This window comes from Tursiops truncatus, chromosome 9 (assembly GCF_011762595.2).
Source record: "Tursiops truncatus isolate mTurTru1 chromosome 9, mTurTru1.mat.Y, whole genome shotgun sequence".
Classification (NCBI taxonomy): Eukaryota; Metazoa; Chordata; class Mammalia; order Artiodactyla; family Delphinidae; genus Tursiops; species Tursiops truncatus.
In genome coordinates, this window is record NC_047042.1 from 11,354,401 (window position 1) to 11,371,085 (window position 16,685).

General features: G+C 42.5%; 1 protein-coding gene across 3 annotated transcripts in view; it reads left to right on the forward strand.

Annotated features, from left to right (window-relative positions):
• Positions 1-16,685, forward strand: part of GLI3 (GLI family zinc finger 3) — a 286,977-nt gene that overhangs the window by 160,428 nt on the left and 109,864 nt on the right. For all 3 annotated transcript variants that reach the window (XM_033862873.2, XM_019940662.3, XM_073809535.1), the window contains exon 4: positions 8,521-8,626. In XM_033862873.2, the coding sequence (XP_033718764.1) occupies positions 8,521-8,626 (106 nt within the window). The remainder of the gene's footprint in view (positions 1-8,520; positions 8,627-16,685) is intronic.

Genomic DNA, 16,685 nt, shown 5'->3' on the forward strand with positions numbered 1-16,685 from the left:
AGAGTCCGCCTGCAGATGCAGGGGACGTGGGTTCGTGCCCCAGTCCGGGAAGATCCCACATGCCGCGGAGCGGCTGGGCCCGTGAGCCATGGCCGCTGGGCCTGCACGTCCGTAGCCTGTGCTCCGCAACGGGAGAGGCCACAACAGTGCGAGGCCCGCGTACCGAAAAAAAAAAAAAGAATCCCAAATGTGTATTTTTGAAGCTATGAATTTGGCTTTTAAACTGTGCTATACAAAAAAATGGTCATTCACATAAGAATTTGTCACTGGTAAGAATTTCCATGCTTTTGTAAGAAAATACACCATTAGCATAGTTCAAGTAAATGGATTTGTCACTTTTAAATATAGTGGCTCCTTATATGTTTTCATGTGATCTCCCTTGGACAGTTTTGCAGTTTCAGTATAATGGCTGTAAACCTTCTCTTATTTCTCTTTGCTGCTTTTCCCTCTGTTTATTTTTTTCTCTGATCTTGGCAGGAAAGCTGGAAACAACAAAAATATGATGGCTGCGTATATATGGGATCATAGGCAAGGCGCATTCCACAGGCTGTGGATGGAAGGATTTTATTGGTCGGTCAGTAGGCAGATGTGGTCTATTTCTGCCATTGGGAATCCAATGGATGTGATTTTTAGTTGAGAAACTTGCAAAGACTAGTGGCTAAAAGAAATTAAAAGGGACCAGGAAGGGGCGAGCTCAACTGTTTGTTCACTACCCAGGATACGTTTGAGGTGGTAAAGACAGATTTCTTGTTAATTTACTTGCAGAGGGCTATTTGTCATTTTCTTGTGGAAACACATAATTATGTTTGTAAAAGGATCATGGCCTGGATGGATTGTGATATGACCAGAGTGTAGTGCTGGGTAGCACTTAGATCTATTTAAAACATTAGATTAATTTAATATATCTGCATGCTTGGCACAGAAGAAATAATAGATTGCTATCTGAAAAGGACTTCCCTGGCAGTCCAGTGGTTAGGACTCTGCACTTCCACTGCAGGGGGTACGGGTTTGATCCCTGGTCAGGGAACTAAGATCTCACATGCCATGCGGTGAGGCCAAAAAAAAGAGGAGTCAGGAATGTTGGGTGGTTGCCAGAAGTAAAAATTGCTTGGGTTTTATACATAACATAGTTTTGTTAATCAGCCTTCTACGTAACTTCGTGTATGTTTTACTTATAAGGAAACTTAAATTTGCAAATGTTAAGTGTTTATTGCCATCATTTGCTAGATTTACAGTCAATTTCATCCATTATCATTTTTATCTTAGAATTTATTTTTGATAAATAAAATCACAGGGTAAGTATCCTTTTTCTGAATAATTGTCAGATGGGACACTTCTACTGTAGAGATTTTTTAAGTCACACAAATAGGCATATCGGTGTTTCACACATACAGTGTTATCACTCAGAAACTACGTATCCATAAAAAAAAATGGTGTGTGGTTTTTCTGAGTTGTAAACATTTCTGAGAATTACTTTCTTGGGATATGCTAAGGACAGGGTTTGTCAAACCGTTTTCTGTAGGGCCAAAAGAAATATATTAGGTTTTGTGGGCCATGTGTTTCTCTGTCGCAGCTCTCCAACTGTGTCTCTGCAGTTTGCAGTTTGAAGGCAGCCATATGCAGTATGCAAACGAAATGGCACCTGTATTCCAATAAAACTTTATTTATAAAAACTGCCCAGGGTCTTCCCTGGTGGCGCAATGGTTAAGAATCCTCTTGCCAATGCAGGGGAAACGGGTTTGAGTCCTGGTCCGGGAAGATCCCACATGCTGCAGAGCAACTAAGCCCATGCACCACAACTGCTGAGTCTGCGCTCTGGAGCCCGCGAGACACAACTACTGAGCCCATGTGCCACAACTACTGAAGCCCGTGCGCCTAGAGCCTGTGATCCGCAACAAGAGAAGCCACAGCAACAAGAAGCCCGCACATCGCAACAAAGAGTAGTCCCCGCTCGCCGCAACTAGAGAAAACCCGCGCGCGGCAACAAAGACCCAACACAGCCAAAAATAAATAAATAAAGTAAATAGATTAATTTTTAAAAAAGAAATTTAAAAACTGCCCAGTGCAGGAGTTTCCCCCCCATAGCGTATGCTCCACAAGTTAAACTTCCTGCCATGGTATAAAGAGACAAAATTATAGATCTTTTTTTATGCAAGGCATCTATCAGATGTCTCGAGTATACTATAACTGCATTTCCTTAAAACTTGCACCGCATTACAGAGGGTCTTATAAACAAGATGATCTACACTAACGACTCTGGAGATGCTTCCAGCTGCACACAACATGCATGTAGGACTGGAAAGAAGATTCCTGATACTCCGTGAAGCGCTTGCTTCATGGGATGATGCCACCTGGATGTCCAGCAAGCCCACAGCTGGTCCCTTTGGGGTTCCACGCCTTAGATTCTGCTCATAGCAGACCAGCAGGGCCACATGCTTTAGACATTCCCGGTCAGGCATCCCGGGGCTGTCCTCAGAGGGGCAGACGAGCCCCTTGTTGGCGCTGTGTTATCCACAGGCATATTCCTGTCCACGGTATAATCCTGTCCACAGGCAGGAACACAAGGATGTCTGAATGGGGAGTCAGTCCGGGTGTGGAGTCCGTCCACATGGTGATGTGTTCCTTAGGCCACTGAGCCCTGGAAAAGGTCTTGCAGGTGTCAAGGTAATGATTGGAGACACTCAGCGGGGGGAAGAGGCAGAGATGACACTTGGGTGACACTCCACCATCTCATTGGAGTGGTGAGGGCCCCTCTCTCCCCCTCTAGAGACCTCTCCTTTGACAGATGCCGGATGATTCCTTTGGTTTTGGCAAAGTGGATGTTGCCCACATTGGGTTTTAACATTTCTACTGATGGCAGGCAATTGAGTGAATTGGAGGGGACTGGACATTCCTACAGGCGGGGCTGACCCTAGTGACAAGAAAAATCATCTCTAGTGCAGGTCTAGAGTAAATTCCAAAGTCAGTGAACAGATGACTTCAGGATTTAAATAAGCCAGGAGAATTTATGCCCTGGGCAGTTTACTCTTGTGGGTCTTCCTGCACTGTTTCCTGGGCACTTTCAGGCCACTCAAATATCATTAGGTGAATTATTCCTTCAGGGCACAAACGGAGGGGACTTTGATCTCTCTTTTTTAATCTACAATTTTTGTATGTAAATTTGAAACCTTAAAAGACAGTTTCCCAGAATGGCCTCCGAGAGATCTCATAGCCTGAGGATATTAAAACTATTTCTTGGGAGAAGGATGCAGCAACTGAAGATAAACCTCCCAGTGTCTTTTCCTGGCCACAGGTTTTATGATCAACCCAGGCTGTTGTGAGGAGACCTAAAAATCAATGCCTCTCATTCCTAATGAGAGGCTCACCGCACAGCCTGACGACAGCCAGTGTGAAATCGAATACTGACAACTATACCCAGCACAAATATTGTTACTATGCATTTCAGTTTAAACATGTGTCAAGCCAGTTACATATTTATGGGGTTTAAAGACTCTTCCACTCGTGCCTAGGATAATAGGCACTCTGCAAATCTCCGTTTAGTCTAAGAGGAATTTGGTCCAATAGTCAAACCTCTTGCGAGTCTGTAATAAATCATCTTTGCCGCCCAAAGCATGGACAGTTGACTGCTTCCCACTGCTCCCCAGACTTCCCCCACCTGGCAGAGTGTTAATTCCTTCAGTAAAATTGATTCCCCCAGTTCTGCACATTATTCTCCCTGTCTTCCATTTAGCCCGTTAGTTTGCTGACAGCAGAGTACACAGCACTTAGCAGCTGGTTTGTGGAACCATCAGTCAGGAAATTGTATGATAAATAGGAGGGAGCCAGGTTTAGCGGCACTTCCTTCTGCTTCAGCAGTTTTTGCCCGACTTTGGAAAAGTCATCATGTGGTGTTTTGTCAAGGGCCAGAGCAGGAGATGGCTGCGGTGCGGTGACTTATTACACATACCCCTGAGTTACGATGCTCTGCAGCTGTGCTGCTCATGTGTAAATAATAAACCGGGAGGTGGGTAATTATGGCGGCTGCTGGCGACACAGGCCTGTTCTCGTCCTGTGGGTTTTCTTGGACAGCTTCTTGGGCTCGTGATGGAATATACTGCGATCTTCCGCATAGAAACGACCAGCTGAGATGCAAGGGAAGCACTCCATGTTTGAGGAGTGGCAAGCATTTTCTTTTTTTGAGAGGTGTGTTGGGATTAATGTCATGTGATGCCACATATGTTAAAGGACATGCTCGTCCTGCTTTTTATTCTTCGTTTTTACTGTTAAGCTGTGGTCAAGCGTGTCTTGAATTGGAAGAGGGCTGTTCCATTGCGTTTACCAGAAAGCGGCTTAAGAGGTGTGATTTCCACTGATAACTGACATGAGGTGTAATTGTTTGCACAGACTTCGTTGGTCCAGGAGACCAATAGTAATTGTAGTTATTTTCAACTAAATCGAGAAGGAAACGAATAGAAATAAAAATGCTTAAACTAAAATCAGATGTCTTTGATGAAATCAGATCGTATCCATATTTTTTGGCTCTCTATTTAACCTGATTCCAGAATATGGTATTCATAAATTTCCTTGGGACATAAATAAACACTTCGAGTAAACAGTGCCGCAAGATGCATCGCATGCTTTCATTCAGAATTAACTTTCAAACTCACAAAGCACACTCAACAGTGAGAAATGACTACTAAATGCCCCAGGAATTCCTAACCCTAACCCTAACCCTTTTCTCTTAAATATTTTTTCAATGCTGGGTCATTTTCTCTCTCATTCTGAAAGAAAGAGAGAGGGTGAGAGAGAGTGAGAGCGACAGTGAATTTAAATCCTGTTAATTTCTTAAAAATAAAAGGATGGCAATGCCTTTAAATATCTGTAATAGTCTTGTAGTTTTCCTTGGGGTAAAGATTTATACTGCTTGGGTACATGCTTTTGATTTTATTGAATTATGTGCCTGGTTTTCACCCCCTATGCATATAATCTTTGCAATGTTATTATAAATACTCATATAAAAAATAATGACTGTTATTTCCTGGATATATGAGGCATATATTGAATGTAGAATCAATTCACACATTTTGAGCCCTGGTGTGTATGAAAAATCTGGATTTGTGCTTCTTCTTAATTCACAGCTGCACCCACATAGAGAAGAGCAGATACAGTTAACACCCACTTATCTGTTGCAGAGAATTTAATCACACAGCATACAGCCAAGAGCCAGGAAGTAAAGAGGTGAAAATATCTTCCAACTCTGACATGGTTGTCACAAAGTCCCTCAAAACGCCATATAGGGCTTCCCTGGTGGTGCAGTGGTTGAGAGTCCGCCTGCAGATGCAGGGGACGCGGGTTCGTGCCCCGGTCCGGGAAGATCCCACATGGCGCGGAGCGGCTGGGCCCGTGAGCCATGGCCGCTGAGCCTGCGCGTCCGGAGCCTGTGCTCTGCAACGGGAGAGGCCGCAACAGTGAGAGGCCCGTGTACCGCAAAAAAAAAAAAAAAAAACGCCATGTAAAATGATGTGTGGGAAAAACCTTAGCAGGTGTGTCAGACGGTATGAATGCTTAATTTACACCCAGTTCTAGTAGGTTTATTCCTCCAGGTTCCAAGAGCCCCATGACACGTGTTAAGTTTGAAGTCTGCTGGAAACAACCGTGTTCGAATCAGCAGTGACCACTAACAGGCGAAGAAGAGAAAGAACTAGGCTGGGGTGTGCTCGCCATCTCCCTGACCCCCGATCCCCGTGACCTCAGGCCCACCTGATCCCGAATGCCAATGATTCATTTGGGCCTGTTCGAAATTTAAAATCAGGAAACATTCACTGAGTAGGTGTCAGACTTTCAAACTCATGAAAAAGATTACTCCACTCACTTTTATGTTGTTTTAGGAAAGATACATCATTTTCTAACAAAATGGTTAAATGAAATAGGACATTTGGGCTCTGCAGGACATTGCTGGGTAAACTTTTCAACTTAGCACACAAACTATCAAGATTTGTGTTACCAAAAAAACCAATTCCAACATCCTCTCATATTAAATCCTAAGTGGTGCATTTAAAATATAAATGATGTTTTCATATGGACTTTATAAAATGTATAAAGTGTGATCAGGCAGTCAGCACATCCCTCACCTGTTGAATTTGCAGCATCGTTGTACGTTATGATATCATGGTGACAGTGATGAGACATTACTAAGATACTTCCTTTTCTCCTTTGTATCGCTCCCTCCCTGCTTTATCGTATAACAAGCACAAAATACAGTGAGTAATTGACATTTTCAGTGCTGTAGAACCTCTTCTTCTGGGTTCTAAATCTGGTTTTTTCTCCTAACCATATTCTTAGATTCTCAAAGGAAGGCAACAGGGGAAAAGTCTCAAAAAAGGAAAGTAAGACATCATAATTATTATTTTTTAAGTTCTTTTGTTTACATTCTAAAAGATGCTTGTTGAAGGAAATTTGGAAAAAAGAGAAATGTATAGGGAGGAAAATGAAAACCACTTGAATTCAACAAACACATGTATAATGGTCACCCCCAGGACTTAAGGAAGTTCACAGTGGGAGGTGCAGTCACACCCTAATCTATGTTTGATACGCCCACTCCCCTGCCCCGCGTGGAGGTTCTGTGTCACTTTTCCATCCGTCGCTCAGAGCCTGTGTGCAGGGCGTCATTTGGAATTGCCTTTGCCGCCTACCACACTAGGCGAAATCTTCAGACTTTTAGCAGAAGCTCAAAGCCCTTCTGAGGCACGTTTGGTGTACACGTCAATTCCTGGGAGTCTTTCTTGAGCAGCAGCGACATGATAGGTACATGCCGGCTTCCAGGACGACCACATGTGGAGGGTAGCATTTGCAGCACGAGTTCCGAGTTCCTGTATGTTTGCTGTCTTATCGGGCTCTGAGCCGTGGAGGCTCACCTCTTGATTTTGGATTTCTTTACTGCTTCTTGAAACTCAGGAAAAACTTTAGTCTTGGTGGTGCTTCTCATGGTAAAATCTGGTAAAACTATTTTCAGTTCTTGCAGTGAATTACTATTTAGAAAAAAAAGCTTATTTTCAGATTTGTCAGAGGTAATCAGGGCGAGTAAATGGAGGTAGAGAACTATTTTAAGTACGTGCATACACGGGAACCCCAAAACAGTGATGGCTGAGAGCGGGAGGGGAGGCTGGTGTGGGTCCCAGGGGAATGCTGGGGCTGCAGGGAAGGGATCTTCAGTGTGCGCTAAACCCCCCTCTGTCAGGCTAGGTAGCATTTCTCTGGCCAGCCTATACATTTGCTGTCCCTGTGTTGGGATTCCGGAGGCCTGACCTAGAACAAGATGGAGGGGGAGCATGCATTTAAAATTTTAAAAAGTGTGTGTGGGGCTTCCCTGGTGGCGCAGTGGTTGAGAGTCCGCCTGCCGATGCAGGGGACGCGGGTTCGTGCCCCGGTCCGGGAGGATCCCATATGCCGCGGAGCGGCTGGGCCCGTGAGCCATGGCCGCTGAGCCCCTGCGCGTGCGGAGCCTCTGCTCCGCAACGGGAGGGGCCACAACAGTGACAGGCCTGCGTACCGCAAAACAAAACAAACAAAAAAGTGTGTGTGTGTGTGTGTGTGTGTGTGTACACGTGCCATGGATTCTCGCAGGGACTTTCGTTTTTTTATTTAACATCTTTATTGGAGTATAATTGCTTTACAATGGTGTGTTAGTTTCTGCTTTATAACATAGTGAGTCAGCTATACATATACATATGTCCCCATATCTCCTCCCTCTTGCATCTCTCTCCCACCCTCCCTGTCCCACCCCTCTAGGTGGTCACAGAGCATGGAACTGATCTCCCTGTGCTACGCGGCTGCTTCCCACCAGCTATCTGTTTTACATTTGGTAGTGTATATATGTCCATGCCACTCTCTCACTTCGTCCCAGCTTACCCTACCCTCTCCCTGTGTCCTCAAATCCATTTTCTACACCTGCGTCTTTACTCCTGTCCTAGCAGGGACTTTTGAACATGACTCTTTTCCTTACAAAGCATCATGGGTATGGGAGAAATGAAAGCTAGTAGTGATATTACGTCTTTGTCTGAAACTCTCTTGACAGTGTCATTTTAAAATTAAAAAGTGGGGAATTCCCTGGCGGTCCAGTGGTTAGGACTCTGTGCTTTCACTGCCGAGGGCCCGGGGTTCAATCCCTGGCTGGGGAGCTACGATCCCACAAGCCGCGTGGCGAGGCCAAAAATAAAAATTAAAAATAAAAAAGCGTCTTGGAGTCTGTTCCTCTTGGCTTTGTGGCGGCCCTTGCCCTCTGGCCGGCCTCTCGCAGTAGAAGCACGTGTTGTTTCTCTTTCTTGCTTTGCTGCTTGCGTCCAAGTTGCATCCAGAGGCTTTACTGCCTCGGGTGCTGGTATTAGTATCTGCTTGGTTCTGAGCTGTAAAGAATTCTCCCACACATTCTTCAGGTAGATTCGGCATCAGTTGTGAAGACTGTGTTAGCAGTGTGGTTTCATGGATTGGCATTCCATTTCAGAGGGTTCCATTTATACAGGCTGTACTTTCTTTCTTTTTCAGACCCTCCTCATCTCTTTCCTGCATTCCATCCTCCCGTACCAATCGATGCAAGACACCATGAGGGCCGTTACCATTACGATCCGTCTCCGATCCCTCCATTGCACGTGTAAGTATTACCACTTTACCCGTCAAAGAAACAGCACAAAATTCTGGCTTTCACCATCTCAGGATTTTTGTTACCAGCACAGCTACTGGTCTTTGAAGATGTGATAGAAGTCTAAGATTTACTTTTGAAATACAGCAAGCCTGTATGTTCCTGGACTCACTGAAGCAAATCCCCGCTGCTTCCTGAAGAATGCCTGTCACACTAGGTGGCTGGCAGGTATTTCTTATATAGTTTTGCTGACATGTGTTCCGTGGGCTATAAATACTAAATTAAAAAATTGGGCCTAAAAAAAAAAAAAAATTGGGCCTAATGGAAGGTTACCACTCAGGATATGTATTTGGTCGAGAGCGGGTGTGAAGTTTTTCATGCTCCAATGTCTGTTACGGGAAGGTCCTGTTCCAGGGATGAGGATGCATCATAATGAAATGTTCATGGTAAATTTTCATAGCCCCTGTGGTGTGTACACCAACGGTCACTTGATTGATGGGAACGTCACCCAAACAAAATGGCAAATGTGATCGAGCACATAGTTTACACAAAGATAAAAGGAGAGAATGGGGGTGATAACATACATTAGAAAAGGAAGAAGAAAAGCCAGATATCATATATGAGGCTAAAAAAAATGATACAAACGAACTTATTTACAAAACAGAAACAGGCTCACAGACCTAGGAAACAAACTTATGCTTACCAAAGGGGAAAGGTGCAGGGGAGGGATAAATTGGGAGTTTGGGATTGACGTATACACGCTCCTATATTTAAAATAGATAACCAACAAGGACCTACTGTATAGCACAGAGAACTCTGCTCAATATTCTGTAATAACCTAAATGCGAAAAGAATTTTAAAAAGAATAGGTACATGTATATGTATAACTGAATCACTTTGCTGTACTCCTGAAACTAACACAACGTTGTTAATTAACTAGGCTCCAATATAAAATAAAAATTAAAAAAGAAAAAAAGGAAGAAGAAAATATCCTGGAAATTAATGTGATCTTACTCAGGTTAGGGGGGAAAGATGATCAGGTAGTCAGGATAGCCCTCACCTAAACTAAAATGGTCTTCGTTTGCAGTATTGTCCAGAAACCTGATCTATACTACAACAAGGGGAGTCAATCTTCGGGAGCCGCTGACCGTTATGAATGGCCTTGATTTTACATTTAGTCATATCTGGTAATCACCCTTCATTCTGAGACAGTAAAGTTAGAAAAGCCCCAACAATACTTTGAAGAATACTGCTAGTTATTTGGATGGTAGATTGCATCTCCATGGCTCTTAGTTATAGCTGTGTAATTACATATACGCCAAAGAAAAATGAAGTTGTTTTAAAACAAGTCCTCCTCTGTGAACAGAATTAATTGATATTAACAACCCTAACTATATGCCCAAGTACACATATAATATTTTATCCACAGTTTTCTGGATCTATCTCCCATTACTGAATTGTAATTTCAGAGCAGATTTGCCTGGAGGTAAGTCATAAATCTGTGTTCAGATTTCTATAAGCATTAAAGGAGAAGTGGATATTTAGGGAGAGAGAATGCAGAAACTTGTGACTTTATTCTTCAACTTTTCACTAGAACACAAGTAAGTATTTACAGTCTTCTAAAGCCTGCTAAAAATACACTCAAATAAAACCAAGATGCCAATTGAAAGCCCCCTAATACAAAGGGAAGGAAATTATAATTTCAGGCCGAAACCTGCTATGGAATTCATCCTGTTCTACCAAAGTTTTGCAGTACAGATGGGACCACAAGGGTCTCAGACGAGGATCTGCCCTGTGGTACAGAGCCAGCAAGGGCCCACCGGGCCTGGGAGATGCAGATGATTTCTCCCAGACTCCAGTCTCTGAAGTGCTGAAGTAATTTAAATCAGATTTTCTATGGGATTTCAGAGTGCTTCACTCTTAAAAGTTCATCTTACAGAGAAATTTCAAAAAGTGAGTTTATATGATAGAATAAACTAGTTCCTCTGCATTCATTATGGTTTGCCTTGTAATTCAATTCAAATATGAATTTATCAGTAAAAATCTCAAGTCTTGGTTCTTTGGCAGAATGTAAGAACAGCAAGCCCTCGTATAGATCACACTGTATGTTCTAGGCCCTAATTGCTGTATCCAAAGAATTAGCTCGCTAGAGATAAAAACACCACAGGATAAGGCGGGTCAAGTTTGGAGAATCCTAGGGGAGAGGGCTGCATTTTCTACAGGACTGCTGAGCGGGGATTTTTATAGATTTTAATATAGTCAACCCTTTGTGTCTTCCGGTTCTGCATCTGAGGGTTCAACCAACCTTGGATTGAAAATATTGGAGAAGAAAATTCCAGAAAGTTCCAAAAAGCAGAACTCGAATTTGCAGCACACTGGCAACTATTTTCAGAGCATTTCCATTGTATTAGGTATTATAAGTAATCTGGAGGTGATTTAAAGTATCCAGGAGGATGTTCATAGGTTACACGCAAACACTGTGCCATTTAATATAAGGGATTTGAGGATCCACGGATTTTGGTATCCGTGAGGGCTGTGGAACCAGTGCCCTTCAGATCCCGAGGGATGGTTGTCCTTCCTGCTTTTTCAGCCAAGCTTTAGGATAATTTTGGAGCAATTGACTAAATTGTTCTCTAGCTGCCTAAATGTTTAGTTACCAAAGATTCATGATGTACGGCTTGTAGATAGTCCTGAGCCTCCCAACACACGCTCTGGAGGTGCTAGGGGAGTGTCATTGCTGGGCACAGGGCGTGCTGAGCACGTGCTTCGTGGTCTCCTGGGACTGCTCGGTGTAGCGGGGTCCTGGGTGGAGACACTGAGCTTTTGGAGTAGGCTCTGGGAAGCTAGGGTCAGTCTCACCTCTGTGCCTTATAATGTGACATTCTGTCTGTATCACCCTCAGTGGTCTCCCCTCCCTGCTTGGCAAACACTGGTCAAACTCCTCAGCCTCAAGGCCTAATTCAAAATCACTTCTGCTGGCTGTCCCAGAGGCTGTTCCTCAGAGAACCTTGTGTACCTTTATCGCAGCCAAATCCTCTTGCCTGGTCAGTTATTGTTTAGCGGTCACTGCCCCTGCTAGATTGCAGGCATTGCCTAACCCTCGGCCAGGCACTCAGTAAAGCATGCTCAGTAGACCTTCAAGGTCATTTTAGGCGTGGAGGGTAATCTAGGCAAATATAGCTTGGTTACTAAAATCTTAAAAGCGCATCTTTGCCAAGGGGCTAAAGCAGTAGCCTGGAAAAATAAAATGATTTTATCTAGAAGTTGAATTCCAAAATGCTTGTTTCATAATTAGCTTCTAGAAAATGAGATCAAGTGAGCTTACGGAGTTTTCAGAATAAATATTTTTAATTATAAGTAGACAACATCTGGGGATATTCTCATTGTTTCGTGCACAGGATTGTTCTTGTGGTGTCAACTTCAACAATTAAATTGTAAGTCTCCTGAAACAGGATGTGTGTTGATGATGGAAATGCCAACAGGTCTCTGTTTAGAAGGATGGCAGACACTGCGATAATGATGCTATCGTATCCTATCATTAATGATTCTATTGAAAGAGGTTTGTAAATTGCTCCTCTTTTTAGATAAACCAGCCTGTATTAAGGCGTCAATGATATGGTGCAGAATTAAATTAGAATCTCAGAAAATGAAATATGCTCTGTATTAGCTGTTTGACACTTAATTTGCCTCTGAATGAGTACAGGAAATCACAAATTAACCTGCCTTTGTTTTTCCAACCATGGCTTATTAGGTGTTAGAACAACTGCAATTACAGCCTAATAATAACCACCAAGCCTTATAAATATGTACGGAAATGCGTCAGTGTGTGTTAAAGAGCCCAGTTTGTTAAATGGAATGCCTTTAGCTTACCCGATTTACTGTCACAGTGTTCTCCAGAGTGTATGGTCAGGCAGTGTTAGACAGAGTATAGACATTTAAATTGTTACCAATACAGTACTGGAAATAATGTTAGAATGTATTAGGATTTCCTTTCTTAACTCGAAATCATGAATTCAGATGTGGGATTTCTAAGGGGGACATGGAACGTCAGTGTCATCTTTCCCTGAGTTGTCATGTAAAGGTTGTCAGAAAAATGTATGATTCCTGCCTTATGTTTATTTAATTCAAGTAGTTTGAAAATTAAGAAACACTGGATATGGGGAATGTTCCCTTTTCTTCTGAAAGTTATTCTCCACGGAATTCACCAGAACTTACGTTCAACAGCTAATTGGAGTGTCTTGTTCTCTCTCAAATCATTTGCTTTGACCACAGAGTCCATGTTTTATTAAGCCATGTAGGAAAAAGTACAATGTTTTAGAAAAATATCAATGAGTATATTTTATGACGTTGCTGAGATCGTTTGGAGCGTTAATGATAGAACCTGAACCTGTAGCCACATGGTCAAGGCAGAAATTTCATGTGGTTATTTCTACTTCTTGGTCTTCTCTCTGCTTCCTGCTCTGCACTGTTTCCATCAGGGCTGTGGGGTTGCATAACTCCAGGAGCTATCGTTGTAACCTACGGAAATTGATGGTGTTCTCTAGGCTAAGGATTACTACTTGTTTTAAAATTCCACTTGGAGACGCAGACATAGAGAATGGACTTGAGGATATGGGGAGGGGGAAGGGTAAGCTGGGACAAAGTGAGAGAGTGGCATGGACATATATACACTACCAAACGTAAAATAGATAGCTGGTGGGAAGCAGCCGCATAGCACAGGGAGATCAACTCTGTGCTTTGTGACCACCTAGAGGGGTGGGATAGGGAGGGTGGGATAGGCAAGAGGGAGGAGATATGGGGATGTATGTATACGCAAGAGGGAGGAGATATGGGGATATATGTATACGCAAGAGGGAGGAGATATGGGGATGTATGTATACGTATAGCTGATTCACTTTGTTATAAAGCAGAAACTCACACACAATTGTAAAGCAATTATACTTCAATAAAGATGTTGAAAAAAATAAAATAAAATAGATAAATTTTTAAAATAAAATAAAATTCTACTTGGAAATTTAGACAATGGGAATATTACATCCCTCTCCACTAGAAACAGTTGTATCTTCAAGTGACTACTTTCACATTAATGAAGAAAGCGCTCTTTCTCTTGCATTTTGAGTGTGTGCTTTTTTTTTTCTTTGCTTTAGTGTTAGAATGCATTTAAGCACGCTTACTTTTGAAAGTAATTTTTTTGTTTGTTTTGTTTTGTCTTTTGGCCACACTGCACGACGCGCAGGATCTTAGTTCCCTGACCAGGGATCGAACCCGTGCCCCCATGCAGTGGAAGCACAGAGTCTTAACCACTGGACCGCCAGGAAAGTCCCCAAAATATCGATCTTTTCCATACAGGTGTTTTGAGCCCAAGTTTCCCCATTTATGGACCAATATGAATTGCGGACTGTCCGTCTGCTTCTGCTGAGCTTGGCAATTCATTTTTAAAAGCAGGATCAGCCTCAGTTACTAACTGATTACAATAATTCGAGCCCCACAGATCTTGACAGTGGAGCTGAGAGCTACCCTTGTCTCGTGCTGTGGATGCGAGCAGCGCTGCATCCCAAGCCAGCACTCTGACAGTCTATCGCACTTCACCATCCACTTAACTAATTCATTTTACAAAATCAGCTTCATCTCTTCTCTCCTGGGGGAAATGAGTACTCGTGTTCTCTTCTACTCAGCAGCTCTTTCTTCTCTGAGTTGAGTCAACGTGCCTCTTTCCAAGGCTGCCTGACTCACTGGAATTATCTCACCAAAGTGTGAAGAGCTGCTTCTCCCACTAAAAGTGGTCCACTTCCTGGCCCCTGGGGAGAGGACAGGACACGGTAGATCATTAATATGAGCTGGGAGAGAGAGGGATTTGGAAATAAATGAGGCTCCCCCCGCCGCCACCATGGTTATGACTGCCTTTTAGGGTTCCGAGCAGGGAGACCAGTAGCAAGTTTGGAGTAAGAATAAATACATTTCTTTCCAGACAGAGGAAGCGCTAGGAAAAGATAGAGTATTATGGTAAAAGCTTAGAGAAAGAAAGTAGAAGTGGATGACCAGAACTACTACTCAGTTTCCCTCCGTCCTCTCCTCCCTCCCTGGATTCAGCACCTTGTGTGAGTTGCTTAGTGGGAATTCATCTAATAATCATTCAAAAGCAGCCTTCAACCTAGCCATCTACTTAAAACTTGGTGATGGGCTCGTAATACGTAATAGTGATTTCATTATTTTCATTCACAGGGAAAGCCTCCAGTAAAAATGTAGAGATTGTAAATAGAGCTGCAATGAACATTTTGGTACATGACTCTTTTTGAATTTTGGTTTTCTCAGGGTATATGCCCAGTAGTGGGATTGCTGGGTCATATGGTAGTTCTATTTGTAGTTTTTTAAGGAACCTCCATACTGTTCTCCATAGTGGCTGAACCAATTCACATTCCCACCAGCAGTGCAAGAGTGTTCCCTTTTCTCCACACCCTCTCCAGCATTTATTGTTTCTAGATTTTTTGATGATGGCCATTCTGACTGGTGTGAGATGATATCTCATTGTAGTTTTGATTTGCATTTCTCTAATGATTAATGATGTTGAGCATTCTTTCATGTGTTTGTTGGCAGTCTGTATATCTTCTTTGGAGAAATGTCTATTTAGGTCTTCTGCCCATTTTTGGATTGGGTTGTTTTCTTGTTATTGAGCTGCATGAGCTGCTTGTAAATTTTGGAGATTAATCCTTTGTCGGTTGCTTCATTTGCAAATATTTTCTCCCATTCTGAGGGTTGTCTTTTGGTCTTGTTTATGGTTTCCTTTGCTGTGCAAAAGCTTTGAAGTTTCATTAGGTCCCATTTGTTTATTTTTGTTTTTATTTCCATTACTCTAGGAGGTGGGTCAGAAAGGATCTTGCTTTGATTTATGTCATAGCGTGTTCTGCCTATGTTTTCCTCGTGCCCGTCATCGGATGAATGGATAAAGAAGATGTGGCACATATATACAATGGAATATTACTCAGCCATAAAAAGAAACGAAATTGAGCTATTTGTAATGAGGTGGATAGACCTAGAGTCTGTCATACAGAGTGAAGTAAGTTAGAAAGAAAAAGACAAATACCGTATGCTAACACATATATATGGAATTTAAGAAAAAAATGTCATGAAGAACCTAGGGGTAAAGCAGGAATAAAGACGCAGACCTCTTAGAGAACGGACTTGAGGTTATGGGGAGGGGGAAGGGTGAGCTGTGACAGGGCGAGAGAGAGTCATGGGCATATACACACTAACAAACGCAGTGAGGTAGATAGCTAGTGGGAAGCAGCCGCATGGCACAGGGATATTGGCTCGGTGCTTTGTGACAGCCTGGAGGGGTGGGATGGGGAGGGTGGGAGGGAGGGAGACGCAACAGGGAAGACATATGGGAACATATGTTTATGTATGACTGATTCACTTTGTTATAAAGCAGAAACTAACACACCATTGTAAAGCAATTATACCCCAATAAAGATGTTAAAAAAAAAAAATGTAGAGATTGAGCAAAACCTTGTGTTTGTATTTGGGGGCATAACTTGTTTGGAATATTTTAATAGTACAATTTAAAATTAACACAGGCAAGTCCTTTTCCCCCGTGTTTGTGCTCTACCGTAAACGTTATTGAGACTGATAAAGTGTGATGACATATCAGATTTCGGGCATACCTTTTTTTATTGTGCTTTGCAGGTATTTAAGTTTTTTACACATTGGAGGTTTCTGGAAACCCTGTACTGAGCAAGTCTATGGATACATCTTTCCAACGGCATTTGCTCACTGATAGTTAGCATTTTTTAGCAATAAAATATTTTTTAATGAAGCCATGCACATTGGCTTTTTCTTAGACATAATGCTATTGCACACGGAATAGACTACATTATACTGGAAACATAACTTTTATGTGCACTAGGAAACCAAAAATTCATGTGATGCACTTTATTTCCTTTATTATGATTATTATTTCCTTTATTATGATCTGGGACCCATAATATCTCACAGATAGGCCTATACAGCAAATACTGTAGCTAACGTTTTGTAACACTCACCTCCACCCTCCAAAATAAGAAAAGAAAAAAGA